Source organism: Macadamia integrifolia, unplaced genomic scaffold, assembly GCF_013358625.1.
Source record: "Macadamia integrifolia cultivar HAES 741 unplaced genomic scaffold, SCU_Mint_v3 scaffold_170A, whole genome shotgun sequence".
NCBI classification, from domain to species: Eukaryota; Viridiplantae; Streptophyta; class Magnoliopsida; order Proteales; family Proteaceae; genus Macadamia; species Macadamia integrifolia.
The window spans coordinates 315562-342287 of record NW_024870628.1 but is presented as its reverse complement, the minus strand read 5'-3'; the positions used below and the strand labels follow the sequence as shown (position 1 = coordinate 342287).

Genomic DNA, 26726 nt, shown 5'->3' with positions numbered 1-26726 from the left:
ACAGCCAAGAAGTAGAAGCCCAAGAAGCTTAGCCAAACATGCACTAAGAGTAATTAACGTCTCCCAGCCCAAGCATTCCTCACCTCAAATTAACAATCGAAAGCTAGTGAGTTACACAAAGGAGAACATGAAAGAATTAGAAAAAAAGAAAAGGGGGGCGGGGGGTGGGGGTGGGGGTGGGGAAGAGCTCTTCAAACTTACCTGGGGTAACAACATCAGTAGACCATACAATGCTTTCAACAACCATATGTATCTTCCAGGTTCAAGAAGCTGCAAAATCCATAGAATCAGTTAAGGTGACCAAAAGAAAATCCTAATCTAAGAAGAAAAGGTAAGAGTTTATCAATAACGGGACTCCTCTAATAGGAACACTAGCAAGGAAATTCAATGAGCATTTCCTGGGACCAAATTTTGAAACATGATTTACAATTGATACTGCATGTACAACTTCACTCGAATGCTTAAAAAGTTAACACTCTTATTTAAACTGAAGAAATCAAAACTAATTCAGAAGGAACTTCAGTCCTCTTACCAGTCCACCTAAGGGGAACACTAGATAACACAATTTCCTAGATCTGAAACACCATTTAAATCCTTGAATAAGTTCCTTCAAAAGCACATACAACTTGATCCGTGTTCCTCACACATTAAGCCCCTACTATGTATCAAGAATATCTATAATCTCATTTAGACTTATGGGTTCAGCTTCCTCCATGTAATTAAAGATATGTATGAGGGCATGGTGACTGGTGTGAGATCTATGGGAGATCAGGGCAAGAAATTCCTAACTACGATTGGTTACATCAAGAATCAGCCTTGGGCCCTTATCTATTCGTGCTTATCAAGGATGATTTAACCAAGGGCATTCAAGACGAGGTCCCATCGTGCATACTCTTCGTTGATGATATAGATTTGGTGGATGAGACAAAAGCAGGGATTAATGCTAAGTTAGAGCTATGGAGATCAACCTTGGAAACAAGAGGCTTTAAGTTTAGAAGAACGAAGATGGAGTATATGATGTGTAATTTTAGTCACACTATGATGGATAATAACATGGTGAAAATTGAGGAGAGAGAGATATTGCAAAATGACTATTTTAGATATCTGGGGTCAACTATAAATAAAAAAGGTGATAGACAATTAAAGTGGGATGGATGAAGTGGAGAGGTACAACCGGAGTACTGTGTGAGTGACGTATTTCTTTAAAGCTTAAAGGAAAGTTCTACATTTCTGTATGACATACTAGGATGTATGGGACAGAATATTGGGCAGTCAAGAAGTGTCATGTAGAGAAGCTGTGTAGCAAAGATGAGGATGTTAAGATGGATGTGCGCAAAAACTAGAAAGGATAAATGAATGACCGTATTAGAACTGATTTGGGAATTGCTTTGATCAATGACAAAGTCTGAGAAAATTGTTTGAGATGGTATGGCCATGTTCAACGAAGGTCTGGGGACACCCCAATGAAGAGTGATCTGAATATTTGATTCAGATTGAAGGAGCTAAAAGTGTAACGCCCCGGCCCTATTAACCTGGCACAATATTGTCTTCTTTGGCCCATGAACCTCAAGGCTTTAAAATGCGTTATGCCATGTTAAGGAGGCTAGAGGTTATTAACTAACCCAGTAATCTCCCCCTAGGCGATGTGAGACTAAAGTTTGCACACCCTCACCAATCTCCCAAACCCCTTGGTACTTGCTGTATTCTTGGTGGGGACACCTCACTGGTCTCCCAGGCAGGTCTGGTACTTACCGTATTCTTGGGTCATTACACTTCCCCCCTTTCAGCATAGCGTCCCCGCTGTGGCCCCAAGCTGTCGGGGTCAGCTCTGATACCATTTGTAACGCCCCGGCCCCATTAACCTGGTACAATATTGTCCTCTTTGGCCCACGAGCCTCAAGGCTTTAAAACACGTTGTGCCATGTTAAGAAGGCTAGAGGTTATTAATTAGCCCAGTAATATTTCCCTAGGTGGTGGGACTAAAGTTTGTACCCCCTCACCGATCTCCCAAACCCCCTAGTACTTGCAGTATTCTTGGTGGGGACACCTCACCAATCTCCCAGGCGGGTCTGGTACTTGCCGTATTCTTGGGTCGTTACAAAAAGAGCTAGGAGCATGCCTAAAATGTCTATAGAGAAATTGTGAGAAATGACATGCATAGTCTTGTCCCAAGTATGACCTCGGATGCCTATTGGAGGGCAAGGATCCATGTAGCACAACCCCATGTAGCTGAGATTCTCGTAACTTGTTGGGTTGTTCCTCTTTCCTCTTTCATTTTTTTCTTTCTCATCTCATTTCTTCATCTCTTCATTCTCCCTTCTTTGATTGGACCTCAGTTTTCCCTACTTTGTTTTGCATGGATTATGTAGCCGACCCTATTAAGTTGGGATAAGGCTGAGTTTCTTGTTGTTGTTTGGTTCAGCTTCCTCCATAAAAAGTAATAGGTTGCATTTGTACAAAATTAGTTGTATGGGATCAAGGACTAAGGACAACCTTCAAGGAAGAGATATTAATAATGTCCCATTCTACATGGATTATGGCCCAACTGATATGAATTTAAATACAGTAACGTTTTCACAAATAGATTCTCAGAGTTATGTTGTGTAGTTCTCGCCTTTGTTAGTTAAAACAGGAACGACAAAAAAAGGTTGTTCGGGACAGGCGTGTTCTAAACTGATCAAAACTTGAACGAGACGGTAAAAAATACGGTCAAATACGGGAAAAAATAAAAAACAAATGGTACGCATTTTAAATGTTTAAATTTAAACAATACGGTGCCAAAAAAACGGCAACATACATGCATAAATTGGTAAATAATAACCTAAATACCTGCATAACACGAACCAAGGAAACTTGTAATGTCAAGAATGGTGAACGGATAGCAGAAAAAAAAAACCCAAAAACCTTGTTAGCCTAGGGTTTTCAGAAACACGAACCTAAAGAGGCTATGGAAGGTGTAGAATGATCTATACCCAGAAAGGTAAACCCAAAACCTCACTTGAAAATAACTAATATTGTTTTGACAGTGAATACAGAAAAATTCTGGAATACAAAATATTCTCAAGAAAAATGGGAGAAGCATATTCTCAAGAACAAGAAATAGAGAGAGAGAGAGAGAGAGAGAGAGAGAGAGAAACGCCCCTAACCTGAGTCTTTTGCTTGCCGTTGAGAGAGAAGACGAGAGTCACAACGAGACCGAGTGAGCGGACAGTGGAGTAGCGGATTGGGTCACTGGAGTCGAGTGACTTTAAGAAGAAGGGGGAGAGTGGGACACGGTCACAAGGACTCATGGGCTTAGGTTAGGGTGAAAGGTGGGTTTTCTTATTTTCCCTTCTTTTTTTTTTTCTTTTTAATTGTCATGTCCGCTTTTTTAGATTAAAAAAAAAATTGCGTTTTAAATGCTTTTAGAACTTTAAGAGCTGCCGTCCCCGTTTTTTACCAACTTACTCTGGGCAGTTCGGAATTCGGCGTTTTAAATGGCAAGAAAACGTTAAACGCGAATTAACTAACAAAGGTTCTCGCCCCTCCCCTGACCTCACACATGCAAGAGCCTTGCACATTAGGTACGCCCTTTTAATGTTTTCACAAATAGACCAGAGGTCAAATCACTATGGCTGAGCACTTCAGAGGTCCAAACAATCAGAACCATAATACAATAACAATATATATATATATATACTAGAAAATTTGCACGTGTTGTATTTTGTTATGCGGCACGAGTAGTAATATATGATACAAATTAATTTATTAAATAAATCATTGCTGCCTTTTCAATGAGGTCATCCATAGGAAGACCTTCATGTTCCAAGATACATGTTTGTTCCATGCCAAGATGCCGCCCATCTATTTTGTAATAGATAATTGGACACCTATTTAAGCCCAAGAAGAGGTTAATTAATATTTTGAAATGGTTTAACTGTTCAAACTTTGCAGAGTTTTTAACAGTGAAGATTATATGTTATCATGAAATTTTGTAATAGATAATTGGACACCTATTTAAGCCCAAGAAGAGTTAATTAATATTTTGAAATGGTTTAGCTGTCCAAACTTTGCAGAGTTTTTAACAGTGAAGATTATATGTTATCATGTAAAGCTACACATAATTCAATAGCATGAACTTAGGATTTTGACAATTCAATAACTGGACTTAAACAAGATGGATTTCCACATGGGTTTTGTCTTTTTAGAAATATGGTAAATCAAGTTGCTTCGTGTACTCACCGTTGCTATCAATGTAATTGACTTCAAAGACTTAAAATATTTTGCTTCCAAGGCCAAAGCAATTATACATCCTATAGAGTTTTCAAGCAATTGATCGTTTGTCTGCTACAACCTAGCGGAAGGAAGGAAATGATATTAGAGGAGGGTAGGAGATAGTGATGAAGAAGGGGTAGGAGATAGTCAATATAAATAAAATTTTTGGAACATCAAAACTATTTCTGATTTTAAATAAGCAGCAGTTGCAAAAGAAGATTATCAAAGAGCAATTTGCAGCCAAAATAAGGTGCAGTGTTTCTATTGTATAGTATTTTTTAAAGCATGCCTAGATTAATACCCCTAAATAAACTGAAGGAGCTCAATGGCGTAGAAAATTGGTGTTAACAACCCCAATAAATCCAGTATGCTCTGGTTTTTATTCTACTTACCTGTTCCAAGGAAGATTGAATAAATTGTTTGTCTGCTGCAACCTAGCCGAAGGAGAAGATATTAGAGGAGGGTAGGAGATAGTGATGAAGAAGGGGTGAATGCCAACTAAATGAGATTGAAGAGATTTTGAAAACATACTTGATCGTCCCCAAGCTTGAATGTCTGTTCGGGTTCCTAAGGGCTTGAATTTCTTTTGGTGGGGGATGGAATATATACATTCATCCTAGGTGACAGTTGAGGATCTCTGTAGTGATTAGTCGTGTCTTTTAGGACTTAGCGCCTCATCTGGAGACGTTTCAAGAGAGGAGTGAATGAGAGAATTTGGAGTGAATGAGAATCATGACTTTAAGAGAGGAGTGAATGAAAGAATTTGGTAATTATTTCAGAAGGTGAGAGACTCTAGGTTACAAATGGGCAGCAATTTGCTAAGTTTGAAATTATAGATAGTGGGGAAGGAGAGAATTTTTGTCCTCCACGTTTAGGGAAGAGAGAGATAATTATGGGCAGTGAGACTTTTTTAAAATAAAATAATTATGAAGAGATTTAAATTGATAAAGTTTGCCTAAAAAATCGTAATTTAAGTACTAATCAGGGAAGGATTCCTAATTATTACTCCACGTTTAGGGAAGAGAGAGATAATTATGGATAGTGAGGAGGGAGAGAATTTTTCTCCTCCACATTTAGGGGAGAGAGAGAGAGAGAGAGAGAGTTATGGATAGTGAGAGGATGAGTGAGAATTTAGTAAACCGAGGGGGGTATATCATAATTATAAGGAAGGATTCCTTGATTCCTAATTATTATGGATCTCTGTAGTGATTAGTCATGTCTTTTAGGACTTAGCGCCTCATCTGGAGACGTTTCAAGAGAGGAGTGAATGAGAGTAGTGACTTTAAGAGAGGAGTGAATGAGAGAATTTGGTAATTATTTCAGAAGGTGAGAGACTCTTGGTGTTACAAATGGGCAGTAATTTGCTAAGTTTGAAATTATGGATAGTGGGGAGGGAGAGAATTTTTCTCCTCCATGTTTAGGGAAGAGAGTGAGAGAGAGATAATTATGGATAGTGAGAGAGGATGAGTGAGATTTTAAAAAAAATAAAATAAAATAATTATGGAGAGATTTATATTGGTAAAATTTGCCCAAAAATCGTAATTTAAGTAGTAATCAGGGAAGGATTCCTTGATTCCTAATTATTACTCCACGTTTAAGGAAGAGAAAGAGAGAGATAATTATGGATACTGAGGAGGGAGAGAATTTGTCTCCTCCATGTTTACGGAAGAGAGAGAGAGATAATTATAAATAGTGAGAGGATGAGTGAGAATTTAGCAAACCAAGGGGCAATATTATAGTTGTAAGGAAGGATTCCTAATTATTACGGATTTTTACTTCCCTCTTTCTCCTCAACGTTTTTCTCCTCCACATTTAGGGAAGAGAGAGAGATAATTATGGATAGTGGGGAGGGAGAGAATTTTTCTCCTCCACGTTTAGGGAAGAGAGAGAATTATGGATAGTGAGAGGATGAGTGAGAATTGTTTTTTAAAATAATTATGGAGAGATTTAAATATGGAGGGATGTTAAATGGGGGTATTAGTCATAATTTAAGTAGTAAATGAGGGCCTAGTGTTTTTTGGCAAACTTTATCATCTGACCCAAATGCCCCCAATTACTATTTAAATTACGACTAATGCTCCCATTTAACATCTCTCTATATTTAAATCTCTCCATAATTATCTCTCTTCCCTAAAAGTGGAGAAAAATTCTCTCCCTCCCCACTATTATAATTATACGACTAATGCCCCCATTTAACATCTCTCCACAATTATTTTAAAAAAAATTCCCTCATTCTCTCACTATCCATTATTCTCTCTCTCTTCCATAAACGTGGAGGAGAAAAATTCTCTCCCTCCCCACTATCCAGAATTATCTCTCTCCCTCTCTCTTCCCTAAACATGGAGAAGAAAAACGTTGAGGAGAAAGGGGGAAGTAAAAATCCGTAATAATTAGGAATCAATGAATACTTCCTTACAATTATAATATTGCCCCCCTCGGTTTACTAAATTCTCACTCATCCTCTCACTATCCATAATTATCTCTCTCTCCCCCACCTCTCTTCTCTAAACATGGAGAAATAATTAGGAATCAAGGAATCCTTCCCTGATTACTACTTAAATTACGATTTTTTTGGGCAAACTTTACCAATTAAAATCTCTTCATAATTATTTTATTAAAAAAAAAAAAAACCTCACTCATCCTCTCACTATCCATAATTATCTTTTTCTCTCTTCCCTAAACGTGGAAGAGAAAAATTCTCCCTCCCCACTATCCATAATTTCAAACTTAACAAATAGTTGCCTATTTATAATACCAAGAGTCTCTCGCCTTCTGAAATAATTACCAAATTCTCTCATTCACTCCTCTCTTGAAACGTCTCCAGATGAGGCACTAAGTCCTAAAAGACACGACTAATCACCATAGAGATCCGTAATAATTAGGAATCAAGGAATCCTTCCTTACAATTATAGTATTCCCCCTCCCCCCAGTTTACTAAATTCTCACTCATCCTCTCACTATCTATAATTATCTCTATCTCTTCCCTAAACGTGGAGGAGAAAAATTCTCTCCCTCCACACTATCCATAATTATCTCTCTCCCTCTCTCTTCCCTAAACGTGGAGTAATAATTATGAATCAAGGAATCCTTCCCTGATTACTACTTAAATTATGGTTTTTTGGGCAAATCTACCAATTTAAATCTCTCCATAATTATTTTATTTAAAAAAAAAAATCTCACTATCCATAATTATCTTTCTCTCTCTCTCTTCCCTAAACGTGGAGGAGAAAAATTCTCTCCCTCCCCACTATCCATAATTTCAAACTTAGCAAATTGCTGCCCATTTGTAACACCAAGAGTCTCTCGCCTTCTGAAATAATTACCAAATTCTCTCATTCACTCTTCTCTTAAAGTCACGACTCTCATTTACTCCAAATTTTCTCATTCACTCCTCTCTTGAAACGTCTCCAGATGAGTCGCTAAGTCCTAAAGGACACGGCTAATCACTATAGAGATCCTCAACGGTCACTTAGGATGAATGTATATATTCATCCCCCACCAAAATGAATTCAAGTGCTTGGGAACCCGAACAGAAATTCAAGCTTGGGGACCCTCCAATCTCATTTACTTGGCATTCACCCCTTCTTCATCACTATCTCCTACCCTCCTCTAATATCCTCTCCTTCCTTCGGCTAGGTTGCAGCAGACAAACAATTTATTCAATCCTCCTCGGAACAGGTATGTAGAATAAAAATCAGAGCATGCTGGATTTATTGGGGTTGTTAACACCAATTTTCGGCACCATTCAGCGCCTTCAGTTTATTTAGGGGTATTAATCTGGGCATGCTTTAAAAATATTATACAATAGAAACACTGCACCTTATTTTGGCTGCAAATTGTTCTTTGATAATCTTCTTTTGCAATTGCTGCTTATTTAAAATCAGAAATAGTTTTGATGTTCCAAAAATTCTATTTATATTGACTATCTCCTACCCCTTCTTCATCACTATCTCCTACCCTCCTCTAATATCCTTTCCTTCCTTCGGCTAGGTTGCAGCAAACAAACGATTAATTGCTTGAAAACTCCATAGGATGTATAATTGCTTCGGCCTTGGCAGCAAAATAGTCTAAGTCTTTGAAGTCAATTACATTGATAGCAATGGTGAGTACACGAAGCAACTTGATTTACCATATTTCTAAAAAGACAAAACCCATGTGGAAATCCATCTTGTTTAAGTCCAGTTATTGAATTGTCAAAATCCTAAGTTCATGCTATTGAATTATGTGTAGCTTTTCATGATAACATATAATCTTCACTGTTAAAAACCCTGCAAAGTTTGGACAGCTAAACCATTTCAAAATATTAATTAACTTCTTCTTGGGCTTAAATAGGTGTCCAATTATCTATTGCAAAGTAGACGGCCGGCATCTTGGCATGGAACAAACATGTATCTTGGAACATGAAGGTCTTCCTGTGGATGACCTCATTGAAAAGGCAGATTGATTTATTTAATTAATTAATTTGTATCATATATTATTACTTGTGCCGCATAACAAAATACAACACGTGCATTTGACTGTGCAAGTTTTCTAGTATATATATAATTAATATCAACCAACAAAGCTGAGTCATAGGTAGTAGTAAGTTGTTTGCACCTGATACGAGAAGTCATGAGTAAATTTTCACACACCCATTTATCAGTTATTTTATCATAATTTCGACGGTCTGAATGGCACAAATGATCCATTGGAACCCAAATGTCTATTGACCACCCGATGATTAGAACTCACGAGTGGTCTTGACCTAAAATCTGATTGTTAGCTATTAGCAGTTGACAATCTAAAATGGCCTGATCCCTCAATCTAAAGGTTCATGCAAAACCCTTATCATGCAGAATTTAAGTCTTGATACTTTTATACATGTAACTTAATACTCTATCAAAGAGTGATCCAACTCATACTCTGCCATGCTCGTCACAACTCATTCTGTCAACGGTTGTCAATGATGGACCTTTGTGTAGCTTGGCTCAGGCTTTTCAGAAGAGGGTTTTCCTCAAGATTGGCTCAGGCTCAAATCAGCTCACTAATTACTGGATATATTAAGCCTCAAAATTGCAAGGCCACGAATCCAGGCTACAACCCTAAATCAATTAATGAAAATAAACAATAAATCCTAAAATTAGTATCAGGGGAAAAAAATCATGAACCAAGATTTACAATCTTTTTTTTATATTATAAACATAATATAACATCTTGACAGGCCAAATCCTGGCTTGGCTGAGGATTGGCTCACAAGCTGGAAAATTGAGCTAATGCTCTGCTAATGGCAAACTAAGATAGTTCGGCTAGTCGACATCCATAATTATATGCCTGCCAGTGAATTTTACAATTAAAAATTCTCTAATTTTTATGTTTAGATCAGAATTTTTCCCGTGCATAAACGTGTGACCCATCTCCAATAGAATCAGCATCCATCAGGATCTGAAAATGACAATTGTACTTTGCGAAGCTAGTTCTTCCTTGAAATACTTATAAATTTCACCTTCAAGGCAAACAGAAGAGACATGCGTCTCAATTAAGCACCACTAATTAGTAATCATCACAGCTGGGAGGTGCAATTGTTTGTCATCTTGAGTAACCACCACTAATTAGTAATCATCACGGCTGGAAGGTGCGATTTTTTGCCGCAATCATAAATGTTGTATTTTTGCTGCCGAAAACTCTAAAATAGAAGGTTTTACTAGAATTAAGAGAAAAAAAAAAAAAAACTATAAAGGTCAATAAACCTCCACTGGGTACATGCATGGCAAGGAGAGCATCCAATCCCTAAATCAAATCACCATGGCACTAGCATCTTGAAATGCATATGCTTTCATGTGTTCTCCATCTTAAAACCCCTTGATGCAGTTAAATCATCTAAATAGGTTTGTTTTATTGGAAGCTGGCCCCACTAAGTTGGGACAAGGCTGAGTTTGTTGTTGTAGGCTTGTTTTATTAGAAATAAACCAGAACTACATTGCCCCTCTTGCAAACAGATAATTGAAGCCAATTCTACAAACTGGTGAGAGCTTATATGGAGACATGATACTGGAGCAAAGCCTAAATCTCTGTGATGAAACTAGATATAATGCAGAGAAGCTACACACCTGCAATCTTAGATAAGCAAATATTGGCGTCTCCAGCAAGCGGATCAATTTGTCCAGCTGGACCAGGAATTTGACATTGATATCTTCCTCCCCTAGAGACTGAATGACAGAACTTGCATGCTGATATGCCTGTCAGGAAAGAATACAAATAATAAAAAGAACCGCAAAAATAATATCCATGCAAAGATGGTACAATTGCCTGACAAAATACGTACCTGAGCCAATAAGCAAAGACTTAGTGTTGCCATTGGTGAATGGCACCAGGAAGAATACAATGACACAAATAAGTCCTTCCCAGCAGCATTCACTAGAGACTGTTTTAGAAGATCTCTCAGGTCAGATAATTCAGATGATGTAAGCAAAATCAAATTCAGGGCCTGAACCATCATAGATGCAAAATCCAAGTCTGCTTCTCCCTCAAGGATTGTTGAAAGCTCCCGGTAAACCCGTTCAGCATCCAAAAGCACACAAAGACGGCGGATTATTAAAGCACCACGCCTGATAAAACACCAAATTATGAAACTCCCTTCTGAAATACCAAGATTCATTACTCATTTGCTTTTAAAGAAGAACAAACTTATAAATATGGATTCCAGAATATCGAAGAAGAAACTCACTTCTCAAGAAGCGAGTGATCAACCCGGAAGTTATGCACTAGGAAAACGACAAGATGCCGAAAATGGGGCGCATCTCTTGCTATACATGCATGAACCTCAAGTACCAGGAGCACTACCTGTGGATAAACAAAGAATGAAGCCTCTTTGGATGGATTTTTTAAGAACCGAGGGGGGATGTCAAAACAGGAGATCATTAACAAGGATGCAGAAGAACAAGGGCTTGATAGTAGCAATGCTCATACACCAGTTAAGAACTTAATATGCCTCAATTTCAGAATAGAGATAAACAACAGCAAGAGAGAAAAAAATGCTTTATATTAATTCATTGTAGTCTCAGCAAGCAAGCAAGCCAGCAAGGTTTTTGTAGGTATACAAAGCCGTAGATAGTTGGAAAAGTTGCAAATAAGGACATCAACTGGAAGAAAATAGAGAACTGGTCATGCAGATTCGTCACTGAACCAGCTTGACACATCTGCCATCCAAACCAAGATGAACCAGGTCCAACATTTTTCTGGTTCAGTAGATATTAGAAGTTGATTTATTTATTTGAATTATCATGCAATTTTTTTATTGGAGTTTTAGTTAGACTTAGATACATAGAAGATTAGATTTATTTTCTAGTTTCCTAGTTAAATAGGTTTCCTTAGCTGGGTATTCTTCTTTTATATAGCTTGTAGCTACAATGGATTTCATGATAGAGATTGAAATTGAGTTTAGGTTAAGTGTGAGCCTGCATGGCCCCTTCCCCTCTCTCTCTCACTCTCTCTCTCTCTCTCTCTCATCTCTTCTTGTTTCTTTCCCCTCCCCTGAGAGACCTTTATTTTTCTTTGACCTTCTGTTATTCTTCTTCTTTCCCCTCCTTTCTTGTCGTTTCCCATTCCTTTCTGTTTCAGCCCCAAAACACTGTTTATCGTGCTCTGTGTCTGGGCGGTACCCCAACCCCTAAAACTTGAGTTTAAATTCCCTCATTCCTGATACTTTCTTCCAGAGATACGAGGGTCTAGTCAGTGTGGCTACTGAGGAGAAAACCAAAGTGCAGAATTGGTTTCTTTGTTCCACCAGGGGCTGTTTGCAGAAAAGCTAATACACTCGCCGTTAGATCTTTGGACTTCCTGTTTGTGGATTTCAAGAGGTCCAGATGCTGGGAGCATACGTTTGAAATCTGGTTGAAGTTGAATCAAGAGAGTTCACACAACTGAAGCAGGGACTTGGGTTATCAACACAAGAAGACCTTCCCCCCCCCCCCCGATTCCTTCTTTGTTTCTTTATTTTATTCTTCTACTTCCATTTATGCTCCTCCCTTTCTTATTTATCTCTACTCATCCTATACTTCAACTTTGTTCCAAGTCTATCCGTCCCTTTTAATCCATAATTCCCCTTATGTCCTACCTTTTATTCCTTAATAGCCATTTAAGATTTCTTTTATTTACAATCCTTCCACTATATTATAAATTTCAGTTTATTTAATGATTTAACGCTTTGATTGAGTGTTCTCTCGCTCGTGTGTGTCCATAGTGATTCCGAATAGGTTTTCTGAACCCTGGGAACGCACCAACTGGATAATTCTAGTTACAGCTACAAACACCACAGAGCCCCAAGTGACGAAAATTTGCATAGGTACATCCATTATCAACATCAAGCTAAACTAATTTTGAATCAAAATAATTCTCTCTCTAAATTTCTAATTATCAAATAACCACCACCACTTAAATGCAAAACTGTCATAACTACAGCAGCACCCAGAAAACTTAACTGATCTAATTGAGAACAGAAAAAGGGGGGGGGGGGGGTGGGGGTGGGTGGGCAAGAAGGCATAAGCAGACAAAACAAGAACAATATTATAACCATTCAATCATAGTTTTTAAGGCGCTGGTAAGGCGACGCGCCTTGGCGCTGATGCGGTCTAGAGATGGTAAGGCAGTGCTCTGCCTTATGTGAAGTGGCTATGGCAATCACCTTATAGCATAAGGCACTATAAGGCGTCTTAAGCGAAACTTAGGACGACTTAGGACAAAGGCGGTCGCCTTATGGATTTTTTTTTTTTTTTTAAACACATTTTAAAATTGCTTGATGAAGATTCCAAATATATATTTTTTATTGGTAGGTGTATGGTTTTGTTAACACTTGAGATGTATGGGATCAGCTTTACTCTACCAAAAATAACCAAAAAAAACAAAAACACGATTCACAAACAGGGTTTGGATTTTGTCAAGGGTTTTGAGAAAGGGCTTTGAGAAGGAATCAAGGAACAAGGAAGAACCACTGATCCAGGTGACCATTTTGCTCCGGCAAAGGTGAGCTTACTCCGGTGAACAGTCGTACCCCCTCTACAGGTATGTTTTTGTGTCTTTTTTTTCAATATTATTTCTTGTTCATGCAGAGCTACGGTGAGTGGTTTTTTTTCCTTGCTTCTTTCTTCTTCTTCTATTCTGCAACTACGGTAAGTTTTTTTTTCTTTGCAACTACGGTGACTGAGTGTTTTTTTCTTCTTCTTCTTCTTCTTCTTCTTCTTCTTCTTCTGTTCTCCTCATCCGCAACTTTTGCTACGATACTTTTTTTTTTCTTCTTCTTCTTCATTTTCTTCTGTTCTTCACTGCACGGATGAGCTCTGCTATCTCTTTTTTTTTTCCTTTCTTCAGATCTTTTTTCTTCTCCCTTATTTCCCTTTCTTATTCTGTTCTACAACTTCTGCAATCTGCATACCATACTTTTTTGTTTTCTTCTTCTTCTTTCTTCTTCATTTTCTTCTGTTATTCCTGTGCTTCTGTTTTTAATTAATTAATTCAATATTTCAATATGCTTATAGCCTCTTATATGCATCTATATATTATTTTATTAGTTATTACTGCCTAGTTTATTCTGTTAGATTGCCATTAAGTAGGTCATCAGTTGGACAGTTGCTGAATTGCATTTTGTTCTTAATATGACCTATTTTTATTTCAATTTTTAATTATGTTTGCTAGTTCTCAGCTCTAGTTTAGTCAGTGTTTTCAAAAGCATAAAGCAAATCAATCATCTATTGTCTTTCTTCAATGTTATTCTATTTTGTCTAATGTGTAAATGTGCAATAGGATTCAACTAGGATTTGAGTCAAATAGATTGGTTTTACAAAAAAATTACATAGGAACACTTTAGTCAATAAGGGACGCTTTATGCCCACCTTATTGCTAAGGCGCTCCGAAAGACCCTCAAACGCTTCTGTCGCCTTACCGCCTTAAAAACTATGCATTCAATACCTTCAACATTGACAAAAATCTGTACAATCAAGGTGTCAAGTACCAGTATCGGAAAGCTGGATTTAAAAGATGTATTGGAAAGATGCTAAGAGATGCTAGATACGCTTTGATATGCCTGAATATGATTGTGATACATGCAAAACAAGTGTTTTAATCATTGTGCACCATAATAAGCGATAAGAAATGATATCCAATGTAAGGTTCTCTCTGTCTTCATGGCATCCATGTGATTCAAATCTTCATAGGCAACTACTAATAAGTAATAAGAAGCGATTAAGTAAGAATATTTGAAAAAGAAAAACCTATTTAAGTATTAGAAATTTATGATATTGGCTTAAAGTAACCCTTAAAGGTCCAAACCAAGTAAGCAATATGTAAGCGTGAATACTGACGGTAGAAGTTGTGGGGGTTCAAAAGTAGAGCATATGTAACAAATATACAAGCATGTTTTTTTAGATGATCGAGTATACAAGCATGTTTTTTTAGATGATCGAGAAGTGAATTTCAACATGGTAAAAGAAAAGAATGATTTTGACCATATGAAAAACTTTTATAGCTTTGACGAATACATCTCTTTATGATGATTATAGAAAACAATCCAATGCATACCCCCACCCCCAAAGAGAGAGAGAGAGAGAGAGAGAGAGAGAGAGAGAGAAATTACCTCATCAGAAGGATCTGATAGCACTCTAAGAAGGGTGTCAAATATGTCATCCAAGAAAGATAAAACCTGTTACAGTGCAAGCACCGAAATAAAACAATTCCACATGAAAAAGAGTTCCAAGCTTGAAAACTAATGAAAGGAGTATAGAAACATGAATAAGTTACGGGTAATGGATTTAAATAGAATAAAATCTTTGTAGAAAATTAAATCAATCATTAAGTGGCCATGATGACCAAGGATGAGGCAATGGATAATCTATTAGCAGAAAGGAAGATCGAGGTACTCTAGATAGGCCGACAATAAAGAATCGAACGTTCCATAAAACTAGTTTCTTAACAGGTTTGGTGGCTACACTGCATATCATACAGAGAAAAGTGATCATAATGATTCTTTCTTGGTTTTTGTAGCCATCAAATCTTATGAGCTTTCGTTTATAATGGAGGGATACCATGCAAACTTGCATTTCTGTTAAACCTGGATTTGTTAGCTTTACACATCAACGACATTCCCCGCACTCCAGAAACCAGAGTTCTCTTCAAACTTGCACAATCAGGCTCATCGGCTTCAGTCTAACACTCTAACCCACTAGACTGCTTGTGAAACCTCCACCCCCCCCCCCGGCCCCAAAATGAGAAGTTTTCTGGTCTGCCGACCAGGTAAGGGAATCCGTGGTCTGGAGCTCCAAACCATGCAAATGGAATATTTCTCCCCCTCCCAACTATTTGACAAGGTCGATAATACCCCCTGTTTTTGTTCTCTCCCTACTTTGCCCCTAAAAGCACATGACCAGCTGACCAGCAAACCCCTCCCCCACCACGCCCAAAAAAAAAAAAAATACTATCAAAGCAATCATATATCATATACAATGTTATCCCATCATTCCCAAACAACAAAAAATAAATTTAAAGATCCCAAGCAGCCAAGCCCAAGAGGATATCAAGATAGACCTACAAGACCTATTACCGCAGGCCTTTAAAAATCCCATAAAATAGAAACAACCAGCATCCTGGTTTAGTAACTAGTGAATCAACATAGAAAGTGAATATGGCAACAAATAACTCACAGATCAGCAACTAAAACCCAAAACAGAAACTGGAGATGGAATCAGAAAGTAGAGAAAACAAATCAACAAGTGCCATGGAAAATAGAACCCAGTAGGATAATAGAAATCCAAATAAGGTATGGTGCTATCGCAGGGCTTTAATAATTGCAGATTACTGCTATCAAGTATAGGGAATTGATGGGAGAAAAGATGGAAGTATTAACAAGAAGTTCCAGATATGAAAACTGAAGAAATGATGGAGTGAAACTAACTTGCAGTAAGACAAATCACAACAGAAAGTGGATGCGCATGAAAGAGAACAAAAACCGAATTTTAGAAGGAAGAAGAGAGGATGGGAAGAAGAATAGGAAAAGGGATATGACCAGGCTTCTCACCAAGGCCTTGACCAGCATTTCACCAGCCCTATTGGTCTCCCACGAAGGTAGCATTGCTTCTCACAATAGTAGACTGCATCTCATGGAAAATAACAAGCATAAAGATCACAAATTTTCAAATCGTTACGGATTAGGCCCTTCTCCTTTATTTATAACTCCATAGCAATCATTAATGTCGGAAACCCCTATGTATGGTTGGAGGGATCCCTTGCAACTGAAGTCTCTCTTCAAAATAGAAACTATCCTAGAACATACAACATAGAAACTAACTACTTAATCCCATAGAGGACTTAAATCTCCAATATATGAGCCAATAGAATTGGCCCTTACAATAGAAAACCCAAAAACATCAAGCCCATGGCCTATATAACTCATTGGACATTCATATTAAGCCTAACTTAAACCAAACTTGAACCATATGTTCAGTTTGATCCAAAAAGCTAAACCAAACCCAAAACAACATGCCCATCTTCTCTTCTTGCTGAAATTCTGCATCAAGAAGGAACAAAAAATCTGTAAACATCAATAAATGCCTAAATAAGTTGAAAGATCCATGGATTACCTCAGAACGGTGTCTGGCTAAGAGAGTTGCAATCCAATGCAATGCCTCAATTCGAGTGGCATCCCATTCACTAGATAATTGCCTGATAAAAATAAAGACCAAACAATCACTACCGGTAAATATACATAGGGCTTATTAATTCAGGATGAACATTGTCAGTGAACTAAATTATAATATAAAAGAAACCCTCCCAGGGATTTTTCTCCTGTAGCTCTTCTAGAAGCACAAGAGCTTTATAAACCCATAGGTACAGAGGCATCAGAAACCTTTAAAACCCAGCTATTTTCCCAGGTGACAAAAACTGCACCTCCTTGCAATGGAGAGGATAGCCCCTATATCGAATCCCTCAGCTGGATCAGCCCTGATTGCACGAAGTTCATCATTGGTCTCACGAGCAACCTGTTTAATAGAACAGCGCAATTCCAGCCATGGAAGAAGCTTGATAATCCATCATTGGATAGAATAAGAAAAATTATTACTTTATATAATAATAGAAAAATCCATTACCACTCTAATTTTCTCCTCTTTATCAGAGATGCAGGGCAAGATGGCACCCAAAATATCAGCATAGTAAGGAACAAGCTGGTCTCCACCAAGTTTTACAAATTCATTTATCTGCATGATCAAGATGTATCGAAAATGATTTTCAATACAAACCCTCAAGGATAAGTCTACCAAATAACAAGCATTTAGAGAAACTTCCCATCCCCCTAACACCAAAATATTTGAGTAAAAAAATTGGGGACACAAATTCTGTCCGGGAGAGTGTCCCTGTACCCAGACACGGGGTGTGAAATGACCACCGCGCCCCTCCTGGTCGATGCCTGAGCATGCACTTTTGTTGGCCCGGGCACAGGGGCCACGATCCCAAGCAGAAAACATTTCTCCAAAAAAATTATATCAACAATGAAAGCTACAACACTAGACAAGCAGCATGAAATTTTCCATGATAAAATGAGCCAATCTCCTTACCCACGTGACAGCTGTCAGCCGAGTAAATTCATCTGGAGAAGCTGCCCTTTGTACCAATATTTCAGCCATGCGACCATAATCTACAGACTTAAAAGTAGCATTTCGCTAGTCAGCAATCAAAGACAAATGAGCCATCAAAGAATCAACTTGCATATGCCACCCCAAGTACATACTAAAATATATTCATCCAAATTCCTAATCTAAAAGCAAGGGCTGGGGGGGGGGGGGGGGGAAGGCAACCACTACCAGTCTTCCAAGAGATAGATTGATGCGAATCAGCATCAAGAAAGTTACTCTCAAAAGTACTAAAGGAGGATAACTCAACCTTGTGGTTCTGTTCCAGGTTCTGGTTCAGTATTGGGGGTCCTTGAACTAGTTTAGCTGGTTCTGTTCCAGGTTCTGGTTCAGCCATAAATCAGATCGTGGGTGGGGGTTTTTTCAAATATGTAAGTAGTGGGCTGGAATAGGTTATATAAGTCCAGGCCCATATTATTACAAGAGTGTATTTCATTTAAAACACTCCTGACTCCACCCAGCTCATGGTAGGAGGAGTTTTAAGTTAGTTTGAAACTTTTTAGTATCCCATGCTGTTTTATTTTCCTTCTTAGAGTATGAGATCTAATAACTAAATACCAAGGAATGTAAAGGGATAAATTCTACCCACATATTCAGATGAATAAATCAGGTTTTTACCTCTAATTCTGTGAGCCTGAGAATACTGCTATGGGAAACAGTAGAGCTTTGGTGGGAAGCCAAAACAGGCTGGTGGGACTCCAACCTAGGTCCAGGTGAGAGGTTTAGAACATACCCTTTTTTGTTCCTTCTTTCTATCATCTACATCAAACCAGGTTAGTAACTTGAATTCTCTTATGTAAAACGTATGCCTTATATGGTTAAACTTGATTGCTGAAATCAAGTTTCTGTTTGGTAATCACTTACACCAATCAGATATGAATTTCTGCAATTATTATGGGTAATGAAGGCCTTCGGATGCTTTAAATAGAGCTGATTGAAGAAAAAGGTTCCATGTAGCCAACCCCATTTAGTTGGGATAAAGCCGAGTTGAACTTAGTTCATTATCGATCAAGCTTTTGCTGTTCTCCGAGTTTCATATTCCAAGTAACAAATCTGTGTTTCTCTTTCATAAGACCTGATATTTGCAATCTGATTCAGATTCAGAGATAACCTTCGGACCTAGCTCTTAATTTGTTTCTGTTTTCAAAATCTGAATTTGCTGCTGTTTTGCTAGAGTCCTATATGATATTGCTACTCAACTTGCTAGAATTCTCCGAATACTCTATTTTCAGTTACAGTTTCTGGTTATGCTTCAGTTTGATATTTTATTGATACACTGTGTTGCTGTTTGATTATCCTTTAATACTGTGTTGAGATCAATCCATATCCTGCTATTGGTTCAGGGTTCTAAAACAGTCCTAATCTGACTAGGATTCTTCTATAACTTAGAATCCGGCCACTGGATTGGCTCTAAATTCTGATATTCTGTTCTCTTCACAAAATAGTGTATTTCATTAAGTTATGGTGTGCATATTGTTCATTCTTCAATTCTGGTCATCATTTAATCACTAGGAATCTTTCAACCAAGTTTCTGAACCTAATCTCTTAGGCTTCTAGAAACCCACTATAGGTAAGTGCCCAGGTAGCTAGATTAAAATTGATAAATAAAAGCAGAAATATTTGCACCAGCTACTTAACACAAGTCTTACTGGAGAATTCTTGATCTCTTGAAGAAATTCAGAGAGTGCTGAATCAGCTTGTTGCCGAATCTCATGGCTAGAATCACTTAACATGTTGAATAATCCTGAAATTATAATAAGTACTCTGAGATAGCATTCAATTACCAACAACAAAACCAAACTGTGCTTGAATGAAGAGTTTGCAACCAATATTTACCATCAAGAAAATCTGGAAGAAAGCCAAGCATATCAATATCTGGAACACTATCCAGTACAGTGATCCATCCTACCAAAAATTGGCGGACATAAGGATTTAAGACATTCATACGCTCCCTTAGCAATGGTATAAATTCTTCAATGCTGAGAAAAATCATGCAATCACAGAATAAGGCCATACAACCAATTGTTATTCAAAACTAGTGTGTCAAAATTTCTGATCTCCGGTATCAAATTACCCAAACTTCAACAGGAAACTGCATACCTGAATTGATCACTTTCAGTTACAATGTCCTGCACATCAAAAGATAAATTATTAAACTTTACATAGTGCATCAAAGATCTGATTAAAAAACATTATGTAGCATAACCAAAATATGATGGGAGAAAGCTTGGGTTTACCTTGACAAGCCGATCTAAAAGATGCGCAGCACTTTGAACATTGGCATCAGAGTCTGCTGAAAGCTTACATAGTGCATCAAAGATTTGATTAAAAAACACTATGAAATCACCTCTTACAACCTGCACAGCAGCTATCAAGAATGAGATTCAGCCAGAATAACAGTGATGATATCTTAGCAACAAAATAAGTAGTAGATAGAGGCTTACAATTTATTTAAAAAAAAATCATCCATTCTCACCTTTGCAATGTTATACAAAGCTTCACAGGCATAATAGCGAACTCTGCTATCTTGGTCAGAAAAGGAATTGAGCACAGGTGGGACAATTTGCTGTCATTGAAATAAAAAAGAATATAGCAATAAAAACAATATCCAGGAAAAGTGAAACAAAGATAAGGGCAAGACGGCATAATTAAACAACTCAACTTTAAAGGGGGAAAAAAAGACTGAAACATGAGAACATCTTCTTGTTCTCTATCATGGATATGACATCGGCCAACAATAATATGTGTAGTATGGTAACTTGGTAAGACATGTCGATGTTTAAAATTTATCATTTTATCCCCTAGATTCATAAACAACTTAGCCTGTATCTTCCAGGTACCAAAGATCAAGTTCTTTGGACCAATGTCTGCCTCAAATTGTATTTGTCCTTTTTCCAGTTGATAAAACTTCATCACCGAACAGGAAAGCAATGATAATAATGCAAGAATACATCAAAATAAAATGTAATAATGCAGCACAATCTGAGTTCAGATACAAAAGTATAATATTTAAGTCAGAATTCTAAGTATACGAGGATTTCTTTGTTTTTATTCTAAACGTATAACCAAGAATTTGTTAAAAAAATCAAAAGCGAAGTACAGAATCGTAGTGATGTAACAGGGCCGGGATTTTTAGAACCCCAACCCAATCCAAGGTCCCCTTAACTCAGCCTAGGCTCAGTCTGGTCGGCCTCAGTCCAGCCCACCCAAGCCCAACCCTGATTGACCCTAGCAGCCCATATGTATGATGTAATCATGAATAATTCTATATTAGATATGTATTACATCGGGAAACAGCCTCTCTGCGACGAGGAGGTAAGGCTGCGTACATTATGACCCTCCCCAGACCCAGTACCGGTGGGAGCCTCGTGCACTGGGTACGCCCATTTTTATATGTATTACATATAATAATATATTTTTACGTATATAAAGAGGGTTCAGACCGAGGCCTCAGCCCAGGCCTGGCCCTACCCTGAGCCTAGAAATCTCAGTCTTGGCCCAGCCCAAACCTTGTTGGGCTCAGGGCAGGCTCGGACTTGCCAGACCAAACTTGTACCTAAGGATTTAAGTATCAATATCAAGTATCATATCGGAGGGTGATTTTAAGAGACATATTGTATCATATCAGAGAGACTCAAGATACGCTAGCGATACGCATGGAAAGGGTAAAAAAAAAATGCATGAATGTGCTTATGATACATATAAAATACAGATTTGAAGCATAAATCACCTCATTATACAATATGTGAATATATATCATCTGCTTGATGCAAGGATTTGAGTCGTTTCCACCTAATCAAGTGATGCATAACAAAATAAAAAAGGTATTTGAGAACACACACACACACACACACACACACACACACACACACATAAAAAAAAAAGATCTGCAACTTTACCAAATTTTCACCCAAATCTGTTTCGATCTATGATTTGGCACCCTTCCAGCAGGCTATAAAAAACTTTCAGAATTCCATTCTGTCTTACTCTTAAGTGCACCACATTACAGAAGAAACAACCATCATTTTCCCTCTTGCAACACCTTTATATTTAACAAGAGTCTAAATTGAGAAACTAGTCTGATACATTCACCAGGTGAGTCAATTTTCAGAACATTGAGATTGACTGAGAAGGATAAATCCCACCAAACTGCACTGCCACACAAGTAACCTAACATCTATAACCAAAGGCAGAAGGCCCTTCAAATGCAACCACCGAGTGATGGTAATTTAAGGTCGGATCACTAATGACCTAACCCCAGTCAAGATCCTTCAGTGCTGATTTAATCCTCCAGCAGATAAACTGATGGAGAGATCGCCCTTAGGATTTTGCAGAAACCCCCCCTGCCCAAAGAAAATCAAATTGATTGGACAGCTGTGGAGGATTTTAAATCAGTAATTGAAGCAGCAACTCAGCAGCACATTGTCATCATTCGGTCATTGATTCAGCCTCATAATTACACTCAGGGTTGCAGCAGATCTCAGTCACAAAAGTGATTGGAAAAAAAAATAGAAAATAGAAGAAGATCGAATAATAGGATTGAGCCTCTCACCCCTCACAGTCACAGGTATAGGTATCTCACCCCTCAACTGTATCCCACAACCATCATTGTTTTCTCAAACCTAAACTCATTTTTTCTCAAATCATTGGCTACTGCAATCCAGCAGCGATCCATTAATTATAATAATTAATCAATTATAGCAAATGGATCCTTCCTTGTGTGGAAGGAAGCTCCTTACAGGCAGACATTATCCTAATTGGAAACTAATTAAAAATAAATCCATTCTATCTAGTTAATTAAAATAGAAAGAGTACTAGGAATAAAAAACTACTAATTACATCAGTCAGCAGCATCAGCCCATAAAATAGATCCTAACTTTAGCTAATAAAATACCCCACGCAATGAATAAGACTTCCCTAAAAATAGCACTAATACAAGCTGTCAAATCTTCTATACTCTTCTCCATGTATTGGCCATGGGCCTGCTGGAAAATTCTGGAAATTATTCCCCTTCAACTGCTGACAGTGGCTAATATATTTCCCAAATAAGCGGAGTTGATGGGCTGATGAACCTGGTGGACAGGTTCTTGTTCTCTTCCCTCAACTACCATCGATCTCCATCAGATGGTATTCTTGGATTCAACAAAAGGGGTCATCAAAGGACAGAAACAGAGAAACCATGGAAAGTGGTGTTTTGCATGAGATTGCATATGAGTCAAAACTTTCACGAGCTGACGTGTTCTGAATATTTCACCCAGAAAGCACCACTATAATATATTGCAAACTCACAACTTCACAAGTCACACCATAAGAACCTGGAAAAACCATTCGAACCCACAGAAAACCTCATACCATTTAGCACTAACCAAAAATTACTAATGTCATAGATATTGATACCAAGGAGTAAATATTTCGGCTTTTATGATACTATTAACAAATTCAGTTTCTTAAACCCTCTCCCACACCCCCCCCCCCAAAAAAGAGGTGCTTGTTACTTACAAGTGAGCAACTTCGACATGGCTAATGGCTGTCAAGGACACAATAACCAATGAATGGTCAAACAATAACAGATATGGTGCAAATTGATATAACCCTTTTTTTCTCCGGCTTAGACATCGTTCCAACTGTCGTCTATCACATCTGAATAAACTATTTCTACTGCACTTGAGGAAGCTAGCAATATCCATATAAGTCATCGACTGTTTCAGAGATTCCCGCGTTGATTTGCTAAAGCGGCTAGTTTTAATAAATAAAAAAGGGCGAGCTAAGGGAGATGGATTGGGTTAAGGGATGAGAAAAGATAAGAATTCTTGAGTCGACAACAGATATGACCACAAATTAAGGGAATTGGAGGAACAGGATTTATGTAACCAATCCCAAGTAGTTGCAAACTTGCAATTAGGCTTCGTGACCCATTTCTTAGGATTTCTTCTTTTATTTCCCCATCTGAACCGTGTCATATTTCACTTGTTCAAGTATTTGTTGATTCCAGAAAAGTAGCATCGATTTGAGAACACCAACTTCATCTTGTTTAGGTTATGCATTCTCCTTATATAAATTTAATATAGTCCAGAAGAAAAGACAACTCAAGAGTTATGAATTTTTATAGGGATGAAAAGAAAATTTTAAATAGAAAGATGGATATTGACAGTGAGATTGAGTTGGAAATTCAGATAGAACCCTTAAGGAAGCTGTAAGCTCACATATTTGGATTAAAGTATGTACAACGATGTTGACAATGATATATGGATAGGTAACCCCATTCCCTGTTATAAATAAGGTGATCTTGAGAGAAACACCCATAAATGTGCTCTAAAATGCTAATCCACTCCAAATGTTCTAGTAACCATCACTATCATCATCCCAACCGTCTAAACTCAGGCACACAAACCCTGTTCTTAGGCAGATAAGGCAATAACTGCAAATAAATAGATGGATACTGTATATTTTTTCCTACTAACCCTGGTTCTAATATTTCTAAATGGAGTAATGATATTGCAAGACAATAACTAATCCAATATCAGACAGTTACATGATGTGTTAGTATGTGGCAGTCTCCCTGGGTGATTTTTTTACGATTGCATCGATGTTGAGACTAATGATTTTTATACAGTCCAGATAAGAAGACCAAGATGAATTTCTTCACAGAAGCTATTGTTGAGTAAAGAAATGCAGAATGAGTGACATAACTACCGGGGATGTACAGTTATTACGGTCAAATAGAATAGACAGAGACCCTAAATATCTTACCTCAAGATGCTGAGCGGCTTCTGTTGTCAAGCCGACCGTTGCAGCAGCAAGTCCTATTAAACCTCCCTGTGAGGAAAAAAATGTTGCAGAAAATCCAAATTTAAAGAGATTATTGTGATTCTAAGTATAATAATTGTAAGTCAAACCAAACAAGAAGAAGACTCATCGCAGATAAACAAAGTGAACATCTCCATCCACGAACCTTACGGTGGTTGGCCTGTGGCGAGTAAGTGAACTCTGTGGTCAATACGTTGATAACAGCCGATATTTTGTCATGATCTCCGGCAACAGCAAGTTGTTTCACAATCCCTTCAACCTAAAGCATTCATTTCAAGTTTAGATACAACAATTCTAGAACTCCAAACCAATCAAAACCCTAAGACAATCAGAATAAGCAGAAGCAAACAAAATTGTAAGATGAGAAACAAAAACCTCCAGGGCAGCATTCTTCCGCTTCTCATAAAGTTTGTCCGCAAGGTTCCGAAGGACAAATGCCGGAATTGCCAACACTCCGTCTGACATAGCACCCAATCTTGTTTCCACAAAACTCAAACTCGTTTCGGAATCTTCTCTTCTCCGTATCTGAACATTTGCAAATATTTTTACACCAGATCGGAAATAAATAACGTCATTCAACGTGCTTCAATCTAAGTTTCTGAAACACAGATCGAAATAACTGAAAACCAGATCGGACAACTGAAGCCAAAACCCTACTTCGCTCTCTTCGTCCCTATCTCTTTCTTCCTCTTCCAATCCGTCTCTCTACTTATCGTGAAGACCTTCTCGTTTTTTGGTTGTTTTATTTATTTATTTATTTATTTCCTTTCGTTCACCCTTTCTTCTCCCCCTTTCTGTTTTGGCTTATCACCGTCGCTGCGATTACCGTTAGTCGTCTGACGTCTCGGCCACCGCGTTTAAACTGAGGAAGTCGTAGAATGGTTTGTATTCACGGAAACTGCCACTACATTTGTCCTTCAATGACGTAATTACCCTTCTCATCACCTACTCGCGTGAACTTCTGAAGTCGTAAGGCTCATAAGTCAAAACCGGCAGCTTGCGTGATACGTTTTGAACCCAGGAAACTGGTTCCCGCCCTTCTGAACTTAAATGACGAAAGTGACCTTCCCAAGGGCCGGCAAGCCCGGTATACTTTTGAACCATATCGAACCAATGGTCAAACCGGTTCTGCCAGAACCGAAATTATATACTCTCATAATTTCGAATTGAAACCAAACCTAATCGAAATTGATCGATCCAATCCCAATTCCTGAAACCATGGTTCAGAACTTTTTTTTTCCTTTTATAATGGGATCTAAAGTGCTCCCCACCTCACCAAAATTTTATATTGGTGAGATCTCTTCATCAGCCATTGAACACAGAATGTGAAGTTATCAGTGACAGAAGGTGATGGAGTGATTCCTCACTGATGTGTCTTTTCTTACTGATGGCAAAGACTTCATTAACTTGCCTTTCTGTTTGGGAAGGAAGAAAGGAAGTTTGATTTGGTTTGCATGCTTTTCATTTTATGGAAATCAAAAAGATGGGAAAAGGAGAAAGATTTGCAATCCCCAATCCCCAATCCCCAATCCCATCAATCAGAATGGTGACTTGTGGGGCTGGTATGCATGCTTTCTCGATATTGTATGAAATCCAATTACAAATTGATAGGGATTTACCTTCTTTCTTTCTTTCTTTTTTTTTTTTTTTTTTTTTTTTTTGTTGGGTGTGTGCAAGATAGGGATTTACCTTTTTCTTCAAGAATTATCCAAAATGGTTCAATCAATAGACCTTCTGCCACACCATATCCAATCAATTGATTGGATATAATTCAATCAGCACATAATTTGACTTTACATTGATTTATCATGGTCACTAATTATAATCATAATACCATATCTAGGTAAAGGTTCACTTGGATGTACACTCACTATGGTTGGTCTGCAAGTTCGGTTGTTGGATATTTAGGGAATTGTCTATGTCTATACTCTAGAGGATAGACTGGTCAACAAGGTTTGAAAGATCATAATTGTGATTTAGATCGGTCTTAGTCGATTCCATCTAGATTGGTCTGAA

At 37.9% G+C, this 26726-nt stretch overlaps 1 protein-coding gene across 1 annotated transcript in view; it reads right to left on the bottom strand.

The window, feature by feature from the left end:
- Nucleotides 1–25565, bottom strand: part of LOC122070998 (protein VAC14 homolog) — a 28170-nt gene extending 2605 nt beyond the window's left edge. The window contains exons 1-17 of the mRNA XM_042635263.1: nt 25086–25565; nt 24856–24969; nt 24654–24719; nt 20380–20469; nt 20141–20260; nt 20004–20032; nt 19740–19882; nt 19553–19647; nt 17829–17915; nt 17364–17471; nt 17164–17255; nt 16857–16938; nt 14858–14923; nt 10958–11073; nt 10556–10838; nt 10341–10469; nt 202–270 (exon numbers count right to left, since the gene is read on the bottom strand). Coding sequence (XP_042491197.1) covers nt 202–270; nt 10341–10469; nt 10556–10838; nt 10958–11073; nt 14858–14923; nt 16857–16938; nt 17164–17255; nt 17364–17471; nt 17829–17915; nt 19553–19647; nt 19740–19882; nt 20004–20032; nt 20141–20260; nt 20380–20469; nt 24654–24719; nt 24856–24969; nt 25086–25175 — 1779 coding nt within the window. The 5' untranslated portion in view covers nt 25176–25565. The remainder of the gene's footprint in view (nt 1–201; nt 271–10340; nt 10470–10555; nt 10839–10957; nt 11074–14857; nt 14924–16856; nt 16939–17163; nt 17256–17363; nt 17472–17828; nt 17916–19552; nt 19648–19739; nt 19883–20003; nt 20033–20140; nt 20261–20379; nt 20470–24653; nt 24720–24855; nt 24970–25085) is intronic.
- Between the last annotated feature and the right edge of the window lie 1161 nt (nt 25566–26726).